At 48.9% G+C, this 13,823-nt stretch overlaps 1 protein-coding gene and 1 pseudogene across 1 annotated transcript; both read right to left on the reverse strand.

Moving 5' to 3' along the window:
* Positions 1 to 6,097: 6,097 nt before the first annotated feature.
* LOC120861045 lies at positions 6,098 to 8,768 on the reverse strand (annotated as a pseudogene).
* Positions 8,769 to 9,798: 1,030 nt separating this feature from the next.
* Positions 9,799 to 12,691, reverse strand: LOC120861047 (mast cell protease 1A-like). Its single transcript, XM_040236731.1, is given in 5 exon segments — positions 9,799 to 10,069; positions 10,386 to 10,643; positions 10,854 to 10,998; positions 11,458 to 11,605; positions 11,810 to 12,691. Coding segments are annotated over 5 exon segments (774 nt in total). The 5' UTR covers positions 11,871 to 12,691; the 3' UTR covers positions 9,799 to 9,907.
* Between the last annotated feature and the right edge of the window lie 1,132 nt (positions 12,692 to 13,823).

The raw sequence follows: 13,823 nt of genomic DNA on the forward strand, positions 1-13,823 counted from the left end.
TGTGTTGATAATAATGGTTCCTATTTTGATTAATAAAGAAGTGTTTGAGCTTAGTGATAATGATTTGAAATTCAGTTTGAATTTGCAATTATTTTTTCACCAACCTAATACCTCATAATTAGTGATGTTGAAAATCTTTCCAAAGAATAGCAAGGAGAGATAAGAAAGCCTTCCTCAGTAATCAATGTCAAGAAATAGAAGAAAATAATACAATGGGAAAGACTAGAGATCTCTTCCAGAAAATTACAGATACCAAGGGAACGTTTCATGCAAAGATGTGCTCAATAAAGGACAGAAATGGTAGGGACCTAACAGAAGCAGAAGATATTAATAGAGGTGGCAAGAATACACAGAAGAACTGTACAAAAAAGATCTTCATGACCCGGATAATCATGATGGTGTGATCATTCATCCAGAGCCAGACATCCTCGAATGTGAAGTCAAGTGGGCCTTAGGAAGCATCACTACGAACAAAGCTAGTGGAGGTGATGGAATTCCCGTGGAGCTATTTCAAATCCTGAGAGATGACATTGTGAAAGTGCTGCATGCCGGAGTCCAGCTCCAGCAGCCAGGGAATCAGCCTGAAGGGTGAGCGGTGTCGGCGGGGAATGATGTAGCCTCTGACTCTAGGTACGGGACGACATGTTTATTTCAAGCATCAGGTCTTCTTTTATACTTTGACAAAAGCATTAGGTCAGAGGTTTGACCTTTTCAGTTCCCCTTCACCCAGAGTTATTGCCTCGTTGTTGCTCTTCAAACAGAGTTCCTGCTTCAGTGATTCTCTCAGAGTCCTGTTTACTTGTGATTACATGGTAACTCATGCTTATGTCACATTCCTCAGTTTATTTCGTATCTTTCTAAATCCTGCTTTCCCCTAATATCCTAAGCTCACTATCTCCTAAAAAGGCTTCTAGCTATTCTTAAATATTCCTAAACCCTAAACTCAGCAAACTTCCTTTGCCATAAACATTGCCTTCACAAACAGGTCTCAGATAATAATCCTTCCCATGGCCTCAAGTGGCAGCCTACATGCTCATCCTGTAACATTCTTTGTAAAGATCCTTGAACAAATGTCAATGGTTACTTTACAGATTATTTTCTGGGCACAACTGCAGAAGGCTCTGTGCTTCCTCATGCTTCTCTCAAGAACAATAAGCACCTTAACATTTTTTCCAGCCAACTCAACTGAAGAAAGGAAAGAACAAGTCAGAATCACAAGGCCTAACTCCTTCATCCTGGGTCCGTGCCTGCGGGACAAGGAATGGGGGTTGTGGGTCGTGCCCCCATTTTTTCAGTAATGCCTAACACGGATCCCGACAGCTGCACTCAATATGCCAGCAAATTTGGAAAAGTCAGCAGTGGCCACAGGACTGGAAAAGGTCAGTTCTATTCCAATCCCAAAGAAAGGCAATGCCAAAGAATGCTCAAACTACCGCACAATTGCACTCATCTCACATGCTAGTAAAGTAATGCTAAAAATTCTCTAAGCCACGCTTCAGCAATACGTGACCCATGAACTTCCAGATGTTCAAGCTGGTTTTAGAAAAGGCAGAGGAACCAGAGATCAAATTACCAACATCCACCGGATCATGGATAAAACAAGAGAGTTCCAGAAAAACATCTATTTCTGCTTTATTGACTATGCCAAAGCCTTTGACTGTGTGGATCACAATAAACTGTGGAAAATTCTTCAAGAGATGGGAATACCAGACCACCTGACCTGCCTCTTGAGAAACCTATATGCAGGTCAGGAAGCAACAGTTAGAACTGGTCATAGAACAACAGACTGGTTCCAAATAGGAAAAGGAGTACGTCAAGGCTGCATATTGTCACCCTGCTTATTTAACTTATATGCTGAGTACATGATGAGAAATGATGTCCTGGGCTGGAGGAAGCACACACCCTGGGCTCCTCTCCTGAGCACGAGTGAGGGGTGGCAGACGCTGAGAAATTTCACGTGTTCTTAATCTGGGCCCAGTGACAACTGCCGTACTGTGGGTGGTTTATCTGAGTTGTCCTTTCCTGGCTGGAGTGAGGAATTTTACTTACTTGTGTTTTGTAGCTTCACATCCTCCAACAAATGCACAACCCACTTTCCTGGTGGTGAGAATGACTGCGATCCACAAAAGCTCCTAGTGAAAACCTTCCTGCCTGCCTGCCACCCCTGCTTGCTGAGTGTCTATGCAGCATCAGACTTGTAGTCTTGCTTGGGGTGGGAGCTGGTTCAGAAATTGGAGCTGAGAAGAGGGGTCAGGACTGTGGGAGGTTTAGTGAGATGAGTTCCACCCTCGGGAATGGGGATGGTCACTCACATGTCCCACCTGGGAGGCAGAAGAAAAGCCATCAGGAGCAGGAGTGGCTGAATCTTCCAGAAGGTTTGCCCAGTCAGGACTTCTGGGGTTTCTTCCTTCCAGACACACAGCAGAGGGGAAGGAAGCAGGGGAGGCTCAGTGCCCCCACAGACCCCCCAGAGCTGTGCTCCCCGCAGGCGGGTGTGAGCATGCCATGTGGGCCCATGTTCTCTTCTGTGGGATAGGTGAGAACGGCTGTCACCACACTTGCACTCCCACTGCAGAGTCACAGAGCAAGAAGAACAACAAGAAAGTGGAGGCGGTGTTGCAGCCAGGGGAGGAGCTGGATCCCCAGAGGCCCTCAGTGACTCAATCACAAGGGCCTGCATTTCTCCCCTCTCGGGTCTTCTTTGATTCTGGGGAAAGCATGAAGAATTATTCAGTAGGTGAGGATCAGGGATCCAGTGACATGGCCCCTGTGCTTGAGAGGCCCAGGGGCTGGATGAGACCTAGAATCTGCGGGCAGAGGACACGTGCGTGAGGACTACGGTGTGGGGCTCACCTTGGGGCCAAGGGTGAGGCAGAGACTGTACTTGCTCTAGGAGCAGAGAGACCTGGACTCACCCAAGTGGCCCAAACAGCAACCCCATTTCCTATCTTGCCATGGTTCCAGCCTCACATTTTTGGCAAGTTTAGAATTACCTCTTTAAATGTAACTATTTTGCAGCAAAGGGATTTTTTCTTATCCTACAGTTTAGAGTGAAAGTCCTGGGCTTGATATTCATTGAAACAGAACAAACCATCACTGGGTCCTTTAGCAATGATGATATGATTGGGTTATGCTGAGGTATCCAGCGCCCCTCAAGCTCACCTTGGGGCTGTCCCACCCAAATCAGGGTGTTTGTAAGTCAGGAGGGGCTTCCTCTCCAGCAATGCTGGTGACTGGTGAGTGGGGAAGGGGAAACAGATGCCGGTCATCTAATCCTTACTCCCTACGAAGTATTCTCTGTCCGGAGTCCAGAGAACCATGTATCTGATGTCTCTGGGCCAGGCCATCCTAAACATGTGCAGATGACCCCAACACTCACCAGTATGAGGACAGAAGAAAGAGGAGTGGAAAGGATGGCATGAGGAGCTCTAAACAACCCAATCCCAGGGAGTTGAAGCAAGAGCATCTTATGAATAAATAGAAAAGTAGTGGAAGGAAATATGCTTCAGCATTGATGATGGTGATCCGAGACTGTGAAATTCTTGGTAATTTTTATTTTCTAAGATATATATGTTCTGTTTTAGTTGTCTTTCTGCGATGAATATGTTCCATTTATGAGGAATATATTTTGATGAATATGTGTTACTTTCTACCCAAAACACATTTTGTGATGGTTGACGCTCACTCTCCATTCAAATGTTCAGCAAACCACTTCCTCTCAGTGCTCTGTAAGGCGCATGTTTTAAAAGTGAAGTTGGTTTTCTCAATATGTACCTATTGGAAAACCTCAAGATTGATGAAAAATAGAAGAAAAAATATACCCAATAACCTATGGCTATAGACACCTTTGAAACTTTAGGATACAGTGAAACCAAAAATTTCTTTACAGCAACTTTCCTTTGGAGAGAAATATATTTGCACACACACACACACACACACACACACACACGCATTGGGCAATGGAGGTGGGAGCAGCTGGCTCAGCCAAGGCTGGAAGAGCTCCCTCATGGTCCCTTGGGGCTGAAGGAGTATGTGCCCTCAGGACACCAGAGGTTGCACAGGGCCCTGGGCCCAGGACTCCAACACAGGCCTGTGACAGGCACTCAAGCTGGGCCTGGGAATACTGAAGGCCTCCTGAAAATTTCTCGGGCTTCTGAGCTCTGCCTGCTCTGATGCGGGGAGGGAACACTCATGGGGTGAGCTACACCTTTGAAAACCTCCCCCATTTCTGTGAGGGTGGACAAGTGCCCCGCTGCCTCAACCCTCAACCTCAACCTTGCATTCCAATACACTAAGAAAGATGTCCTTTTTATCATGGGGACAGGAATGCAAAAGTAGGAAGTCAAGAGATACTTGGAGTAACAAGTAAGTTTGACCTTGGAGTCCAAAATGAAACAGGGCAAAAGCTAACAGAGTTTTGTCAAGAGAACACAGTTGTGCTAGCAAGCAACCTCTTCCAACAACATAAGAGATGACTCTACACCTGGATATCACTCTATGGTCAATACTGAAATCAGATTGATTATATTCTTTGTAGCTGAAAATGGAGAAGCTCTATACAGTCAGCAAAAACAAGACCAGGAGCTGACTGTGGCTCAAATCATGAACTCCTTATTGCCAAATTCAGGCTTAAGTTGAAGAAAGTAGGGAAAACATGTAGGTCATTCAGGTATGACCTACATCAAATCTCTTAAGATTTTACAGTGGAAGTGGCAAGTAGACTCAAGGGCTTAGATTTGATATGAATTTGAATTAGATTTGAATGCCTAGAGAACTATGGATGGAGGTTCATAACATTGTACAGGAAGTGGTGATCAAAGCCAATCCCAAGAAGAAGAAAGGCAAAAAGGCAAAATGGTTGTCTGACGAGGCCTTACAACAGCTGAGGAAAGAAGAGAAGCAAAAGGCAAAGGAGAAAAGGAAAGATACATCCATCTGAATGCAGAGTTCCAAAGAATAGCAAGGAGAGAGAAAGCCTTCCGAAGTGCTCAATGCAAAGAAATAGAGGAAAACAATAGAGTGGGAAGACTACAGATCTCTTCAAGAAAATTAGAGATACCAAGGGAACATTTCATGCAAAGATGGGAACAATAAAGAACAGAAAGGGCCTAACAGAAGCAGAAGATAATAAGAAGTGGCAGGAATACACAGAAGAACATTACAAAAAAGACCTTAATGAGCCAGAAAACCATGATGGTTTGATCACTCATCTAGAGACAGACATCCTGGAGTACAAAGACAAGTGGGCCTTCAGTTCAGTTCAGTTGCTCAGTCGTGTCCAAGTCTTTGCAACCCCATGGACTGCAGCACACCAGGCCTTCCTGTCCATCACCAACTCCTGGAGTTTACTCAAACTTATGTATATTGAGTCGGTGATGCCATCCAACCATCTCATCCTCTGTTGACCCCTTCCCCTCCTGCCTTCAATCTTTCCCAGCATCAGGGTCTTTTCAAATGAGTCAATTCTTCACATCAGGTGGTCAAAGTATCGGAGTTTCAGCTTCAACATCAGTCCTTCCAATGAATATTTAGGACTGATTTCCTTTCGGAAGGACTGCTTGGATCTCCTTTCAGTCCAAGGAACTCTCCTGAGTCTTCTCTAACACCACAGTTCAAAAGCATCAGTTCTTCGGTGCTCAGCTTTCTTTATAGTCCAGCTCTCACATCCATACATGACTACTGGAAAAACCATAGCTTTGACTAGAGAGACCTTTGTTGGCAAAGTAATGTCTCAGTTTTTTCAATATGCTGTCTAGGTCGGTCATAACTTTTCTTCCAAGGAGCAAGTGTCTTTTAATTTCATGGCTACAATCACCATCTGCAGTGATTTTGGAACCCCCAAAAGAAAGTCTGTCACTGTTTCCATTGCTAAGTTGTTCCCATTCTTAAGTGGGACGCATCACAATGAAAAAAGCTAGTGGAGGTGATAGAATTCCAGTTGAGCTCTTTCAAATCCTAAAAGATGATGCTGTGAAAGTGCTGCACTCATATGTCAGCAAATTTGGAACACTCACCAGTGGCCACAGGACCGGAAAAGATCAGTTTTCATTCCAATCCCAAAGAAAGGCAATGCCAAAGAATGTTGCAACTGCCACACAATTGCACTCATCTCACACACTAGCATACTCACACACTAGCCCCAGGATGTGTCTTGGTGTCTAGAGGGTGAGGCGGTCCCCAGGTCCCAGATCTTCAGCAAACACACTTCTCCCCAGATCCAAGCAAAGTAGACTGTCATTCTCACCTTAAAGGAAGCTTTCTTTGTCTTTGGGTCCCCCGTACATAACTGGATGGCATTGGTGTAATAGTAGTGTAAGTGGGACTCACACATTTGATCCTCCTGCATGGTCAGCTTTACCTCCTGCAGTGAGTTAGGGCAGGTGCCTATGGAGTCCTTCCCCCAGCAGGCCACACTGCACGTCTGTTCTGGCTTCATGCAGGCCATGGCCCTGGGCAGGCGGAGCTGCCTCACAGCTGCAGTCTGTTTGGCCTTTCTCTCCAGCAATGGGAAGAGGCAAAAGTTTGGCTCAGCCAGTGGTCCCCAAGCCTGGACAGGGCAGTGACGTTGATGTGTCTCCCCTCTCTCCTGAGCCATAGGAACTGGTCAGGCAGCCAGGATGGGAGGGAGGAAAGGGCAGGAGATCCTGGGAGGGCAATAATCTGATCCCAGGAGGGCAGAGCCAGTGGGGAGTTTTCCTTGCCTGCAGTAACATGATGTTGTTGGAGAAGTTCTTAGGATTATAGTCTGGGTGGTGGATGGCCGTCCTCACCCAGAACCTGCTGGGTCCTCTCCTGCTGTTTGATGTGTGGCCCACAGGGTGATGATGATTGAGCTGCACGGAGAGCAGAGCAGGGGTGTGGGGATCATCGGGTCACCGGAGATACAGGAGCTGTGACAGGCAGCTGACACCAGGGCAGGGCAGAAGCTGAGGGGGCATTGAGGTGACAGACGGCCCTGGGCTGAGTGACTCTGGGCCCTGTGCTTCTCAGGGACGTGAGGAAAGGGCTCCCGGGAGCTTTCTCAGCAATACTGTGAAGCAACTCAGAGTTTGGGTTTTGGCTCTCAATGCACACTTTCATCCTTCTCTGATGCTTTATTTGACCATTGTGGATTGACCTTTCTCAACCCTGCCTCTTGTTCTCACCTCCGACACACTGACCTCAAAATTTTACTTGTCCTATTTCTCAGCTTTTCATCACCCTAGTCCTGCTCATAAGAAGGCTTGTCTGATGAGCTCTTGTGGTCCTGATTTCCAGGATCCTGGGGTGAAGGAGGGGTACCCCTGGGCTCAGTTCCTGGGGAGAGGATGGGTCCCTGTCCAGGGCTCAGGTAGGGTAGGCTGGTTACTGTTCCTCACTTTCCTCTGCAGTGAACAGCCATCAGAACAAAGTCCTTTTGTATGAGAACACCGCCACACCTCTTCCTACTCTTCTCACCCAGAAACTGAACCAAAACCATGTAGGGACGGGAGTGGGGCTTGGCCTCATGGCTCCCAATGATCTCCTCTGAAATAAAAGGCTGAAAGATGGGGAGATGGGGGAGGTTATGGTTAGAAGGGAGATTCGGGAAGGTGGAAGTCAAGGTGGGTCGACAGTGCCCAACAGACACTAGGGGAGAGTCCCCCAGGTTCTCACTGCAGTGGGATAACCTTTTCTGAACCCCAAACCTCAGTATTGTTCTCCACGTCCTGATTCACACACACATATGGAGGGGCCAGAGAGTGCCTTCCAGAGGGTGGAGCCCAGAAGATCATGGATGGGACCCCCTGATGAGCCCTCATTCTCATGGAGTCTCCTGGACCCCTCTGAGCCTCTGCTAATGTCCTGATGGTGCCGTTTTCTAAAAATACACCTATGAGTTTATGGAGTTGGATTTTCTAAAATCCTCATGTCCTAGAGCATAATGCATCCCAGGATCTCAGTAACTATCTGTTGACGCGTGAATGGCCTCCAATAAGCTTTTGGCTGAGGTTTGGTGGGGACAGTACTGGTGGGATTTCAGACCACAGGGATGGGGGAGGACACTGCCCAAGACAGTGGGTCAGAAAATGAACAGCTTGGGGCCTGGGGAAGAGTAACAACACCCACAGAGCTTTGGGTGCTGCCATCTAGCCATTTCTGACCAGTCACACCCTGGGCTCCTCTCCTGGGCAGGAGTGAAGAGCGGGGAAACTGACAAGTTTCTCTGGTTCTTAAGCTGGGTCCACTGACACCTCCCACACTGTGGATGGTTTGTCTGAGGTGTCCTTTCCTGGCTGGAGTGAGGAAGTTTACTTACTTGTGTGTTATAGCTTCACATCCTCCACCAAATGCACAACCCACTTTACCAGTGGTGAGAGAGAGGCTAAGAGCTACAAAAGCTTTTAGTGAAGGCTTGCTTCGTACCAACCATCCTTGCTGAATGTCTATGCAGCATCAAAGTTGTAGTCTCAGTTGGAATGGAGGCTGGTTCAGAAATTGGAGCTGAGCAGAAGGGCCAGGACTGCAGAGGTTTAGTGAGATTGGCTACCCTGTTGGGAATGGGGACGGTCACTCACGTGTCCCAGCACGGGAGGCAGAAGAAAGGCCATCAGGAGCAGGGATAGCTGCATCTTCCAGAAGATTTGCCCAGATCAGAGCTGCTGGGGTTTCTTCCTTCCAGACACAAAGCAGAGGGGAAGGAAGCAGGGGAGGCTCAGTGCCCCCACAGACCCCCCAGAGCTGTGCTCCCTCCAGCCGGGTGTGAGCATGCCACGTGGGCCCATGTTCTCTGCTGTGGGATAGGTGAGAATGGCTGTCACCACACTTGACCTCCCACTGCAGAGTTACAAAGCAAGAAGAACGACAAGAAAGTGGAGGCTGTGTTGCAGCCAGGGGAGGAGCTGGATCCGCAGAGGCCCTCAGTGACTGAATTGCGAGGGTCTGCATTTCTCCCATCTCGGGTCTTGTTTGATTCTGGGGAAAGCATGAAGAATTACCCAATAGGCGAGGGTCAGGGATACAGCGACATGGCTCCTGTACTTGGCAGGCTCAGGGGCTGGAGGAGACCGAGAGTCTGTGGGCAGAGGACCCGAGTATGAGGACTACGGCGTGGGGCTCTGATTGGGGCCAAGGTAGAGGCAGAGACTGCACTTGCTCTAGGAGCAGAGAGACCTGGACTCACCCAAGTGGCCCAAACAGCAACCCCATTTCCTGTCTTGCCAGGGTACCAGCCTCACATTTTTGGAGGATTTAGAATTTAGAACTCCCTCTTGGTCCCTTGGCACTGAAGGAGGATGTGCCCTCAGGACACCAGAGGCTGCACAGCGCCCTGGGCCCAGGACTCCAAGACAGAGCTGTGACAGGCACTCAAGCTGGGCCTGGGAATACTGAAGGCCTCCTGAAACTTTCTCAGGCTTCTGAGCTCTGCCTGCTCTGATGCGGGGAGGGAACACTCATGGGGTGAGCTACACCTTTGTAAACCTCCCCCATTTCTATGAGGGTGGACAAGTGCCCCCTACCTCAACCCTCAACCTCATGTGGCCCTCCTTCCAAATCTGGATTCTCTTGTTTTCCCCCAGGGGACTGGGATAGAGGGGAGGGGAGTAGGTGTGGACAAGGAAGAAGGCGTATGGGTGACACACAAGGCTTGTCAAGAAGGGGGTTGGGTTTCCTGAGAGGGGTCTCCCATCTCTGATGGAGCTCACAGGCAGCCTGGAGGGGCAGCTGGCACTGGGGACGTGTGAGTGGAGCGAGCTGGCTGTCATTGCAGCAGTGAACAGATGTTTCCCTGACATAGTAGGTACCTAACGAATATGTGAATAAAGGAGGAATCAGTGATTTCTGCTCAAGAGATGAAAGTTTATTAAGTTCCAGACAGCCCTCCTCCACCCACTTTGACCAAGGCTTCCAATCCCAGGGAAGATGGAGGGGTCCATCCTGGGGCACCTCAGTCTGATCCCTGCCATTTGTACTCTGTCATTGTTGTCTGGATCCAGGACATAAAGCTGGAGATTCTGGTGTAGACATGTGGAGTCGTACCATCCTTTTTTCCAAAGGACACAATGCCCTGGGCTACACCATTACACACAAGCGGGCCCCCGGAGTCACCCTATGGGCAGAGAGAGCAAGGGCTGAGCTCACCTTCAGGTCTAGTCTCCCTGCCAACCTGGGGTGGGTGGTCTCTGTTAGATGCCCTGGCTGTTAAAAGGGTCTCGTTGGTCCTGAGGTTTCAATCTGGCCCTGACAATCCACCTCCTCCCACAGGAATCCTCTGCCCATATGTGACTTTGAGGCAATATCCATCCCCCAGGGACCTCAGACAGATACCAGATAGGAGGACAGGCCGGGGACACAAGACACAACTCGCTCCCACTGCCCCAGATGCAGAGACCAAGGCTTTGCATGGATAACACTAGGGAGCTCACCTTAAAGAAACTCTTGCTCTCTCTCGGGTCCCCTGCACATATCTGGGTGGTGGTGCTGTAATATGAGTAGCGATAGGTGCATTCCTCGGCCCTTTGGACCTCAAGCTCTACCTCCTGTAGTTTATCTGGGCGGGGCATATCCACGCCAAGAAGACCCCAGCCAGCCACACTGCATAGCATCCCTGGGTTCACCGTATCCCAGTCCCTGGGCAGACTGATGGGGCTCACAGCAGTGGTCATATTCGCCTTCCTCATGAGCTGAAAGCAGAGGAAAGGCATTGTTACCTACTGATGGCCCGCAGAGACTTCAGGACAGTTGTGGGGTTGCCTTCATCACAGCCCTGGGATAGATGGCAACCCCACGACTGTCCTGAAGTCCCCAAACCTGCAGGGTCTGGAATGAGATTATGGGGGATGCAGAACCCCAGGAAGGAGGTGTCCTGGAGTCAGTGCAGCCACGTGTCCCACCTGCAGTAACATGATGTCGTTGGAGAAAGTCTTATCATTATAGCGTGGGTGCGGGATGGCTCTTCTCACCGGGATAACCTGCTGGGACTTCTCTCGGTCCATGATGTTATGTGCCCCTAGGGTGACGTTTATTCACCTGCACAGACTGCAGAGAGGGAAAGGGAGTCACAGGAGACACAGGCCAGGAACCTGAAGGAATGCTTGGGACAGGGCGGGACTTAGGGAGGGGAGAATCTAGGGGATGGGCCTTGGAGCTGAGCATCTCTGTGCTGTCTGCTTCCATGCAGCCTGGGCAGGGGAGTACTTCCTGGAGTCCACGGAAGGTGTTCAATCCTGCACAAGTTTGACTGTGTCTAAGAAAATGTGAATTTTTCACATGAGCAATCTGGGATCCAGGGTGCAACACTGGCTTCCTTCCATGTTATGTTAGATCAGACCCTCCCTCCATGCATCAGTGGCATTGACCTGTCACTCTCTTGCCAAAGCTCACCTGTCCTCTGAAGAGCTTCTTACCTTACCTGGTGGCCTAGGTCTTAAGCCCCTGAGAAGAGGGTTCCCTGGGAGGGGTCAACAGAGGGATGGGGACCTGGGCACTGCTCCTCACCTTCCTTGGCAGTGAGCTGCCGTTAGGACGAAGTCCTCACGCACGAGGAAACCCCCGCAGATCAAAATTTTATCAGCAGTCTGTATTTGAAGATACGCCATGTAGGGACTGGAGTGAGGCTTGGCCTCATGGCCCCCGATAATCTTTGCTGAAAGAAAGATACCAGCGTACCCACTGTGCTCATGCAGCCAAGGGTAGAGAGGGGAGATGGGTCCACATTTGCTTGTCTTTGACCTGAGTTAGAAAAGTTCCTGAAGATGGGCCAGAACGAGGCTGTGTATGAGTGTAGCATCTGAGCAGGTCTGTGTATGAGGGGAGGGACTGGGCCTCTGAGGGTGGGACCGTTACTCACCTGCCTCCCCAGTGGGGGACAGAAGAAGGGCCAGCAGGAGCAGGACCAGGCGCAGGACCATCTCTGCAGGAAAGCTGCCCAGATCTGAGCAGCTGCTACTTCCGTCTTTCAACCAGTGTCTCCTCCCATGTTGTGGCTTTTATCACTGGAGATTTCTTGAAGCCTCACACCTCTGTCTGATCAGGTCCTGGGGTCTGAGTGGAGAGTGTACTTAGTGATCACCACAGAAGCACCCATAAGCTCTTGGCTTAGTGCCATCACTCAGCAGAAAACAAGAAAATCACTACAAGTAGAAGTAGTGAGACGTTGTATCAACAAATACCAGATCTTTGAGCCTGAGCGTTCTGGGTCCCATCTGAGAGATTCATGACATAGAATGTCTTCATTTCTGTTTTTCTCTTTGATCACCAGGGTGATTGTGTATTGAGGCCTCTTTGTATGAGAAATCTGGAGATAAGATCTCTCACTTCTGGTGGAGGAGACAAAACCGTCAGGGTCAAACAGGATGGTGAGAACCATGGTGTGATAAAAGAAGTGAGTGTTTTTTTTCAAAACAGCAACATTGTTTTAGCCATGAGTCTGCATTTTGGTCAGGATACAGTGTGGATAGCACTCCTCTGCTCCTCTTGGTATCAGGGAGGTTTGAAGCCTGGATGCTAAATGTCTCGCTCACACATGCCCAGTGGATAGTGCTGGCTGTTCCCTGGGCATGTTGGTTTCTCTGCATGAGGCACCTCAAGTCACCTCTGTCTCTGGGATTGTCAGTCTCCCTCACACGTGACATGTTGTTGGCTTTCTCCCGAATAAGCATCTGCTAAGAAACAAGCCAGGCACAAGCTGGGCTCTTTTAATGGCCTCACTTTTGATGTCCTATGGCATCTATTCTACCATGTCGCTCTGTTTGAGGCAATCAAGAGGCCCCAGCAGATTAAACAGGAAGGGCCCGAGACTTCATCTCCCAGCAGGAGTGTTGCAGTCAAGGAAGAAGAGCCTGTGGGATGGGAGTTCCACGTGAAGTGAGAATGGGTGCCAGGGAGGCAAAGCAGAATTCCCCCACCACTACCCAGAGAATGGCATTCTGATGTCCCTATACAATTTGCTAACCAAATTATCTTGGTCATGTCCCAATAATGGAAAATGTGGAGAAAGTCATAGAACTGAAAACATCATGGGGCCTAAACACCTTGATCCCAAGTCTCTTCTAAAGCAATGAAACCTTTGATTAAGAAACAAAGCCCACTGTCAATACGGATTCTGGCAGGGGAGCCACAGTTAACCAGGGTGTGGTGTCCAAGCCAAGCCCACGTGGGGTGAGCATGTGTCCACGCCTGGCCTCTCTCCTGTGTGGACACACTCCTCACCCTACACCCTGCATTGGGCATCCCGGATCAGGTAACAGAATACACGTGAGGCGGAGATTCAAAGCCCACGTGGGATAAGGAGGGTGTTCACACAAGGGATGGGTGGTTTCTGAGCAAGGGGGTTTACAGGCCTTCTCAGGGGTGGGGGCAATCAGGTGGGATTTATCAGAGCAGGACAAATAGGGTGAGGTGGGCATTGGTGGTGGGGGGCTCCCTAATGTGCATCACCAGATTTTGGGGCGCGGGAATGAGGGGATGCCCTTGGGGATGATGGGTGAGAGATGGGTTATATACATCTCTGCAGATGCTGATCAGATAAGGCAACTTATTAAGGCTACTGAGCTAGGTTTTTCTTTGAGGATTAGATGATGATTGTGGCATCAGTGTTAACTTCCTGGGTCTGAAGGTTGGATGGTGGCTACGTATGTCCCTGTTTGTAGGAATTACATTCTATAGTATTTGAGAAGCAACAGAATGCCATTTCAGTAACTGATACTAGCAAACGGTTCTGAAGAGGAAAACTTTTTGCATCGTGATTGCAACTTACCTATGCGCTTGAGATTGTTTCCAATTTAAAAGGAAATCTGTACCTTTCACATATAGAATAATAATCTGTTTTCAGATATAATTTACAAGGAAATCTGTTACAATAT

This window comes from Oryx dammah, unplaced genomic scaffold (assembly GCF_014754425.2).
Source record: "Oryx dammah isolate SB20612 unplaced genomic scaffold, SCBI_Odam_1.1 HiC_scaffold_11215, whole genome shotgun sequence".
Taxonomy (NCBI): domain Eukaryota; kingdom Metazoa; phylum Chordata; class Mammalia; order Artiodactyla; family Bovidae; genus Oryx; species Oryx dammah.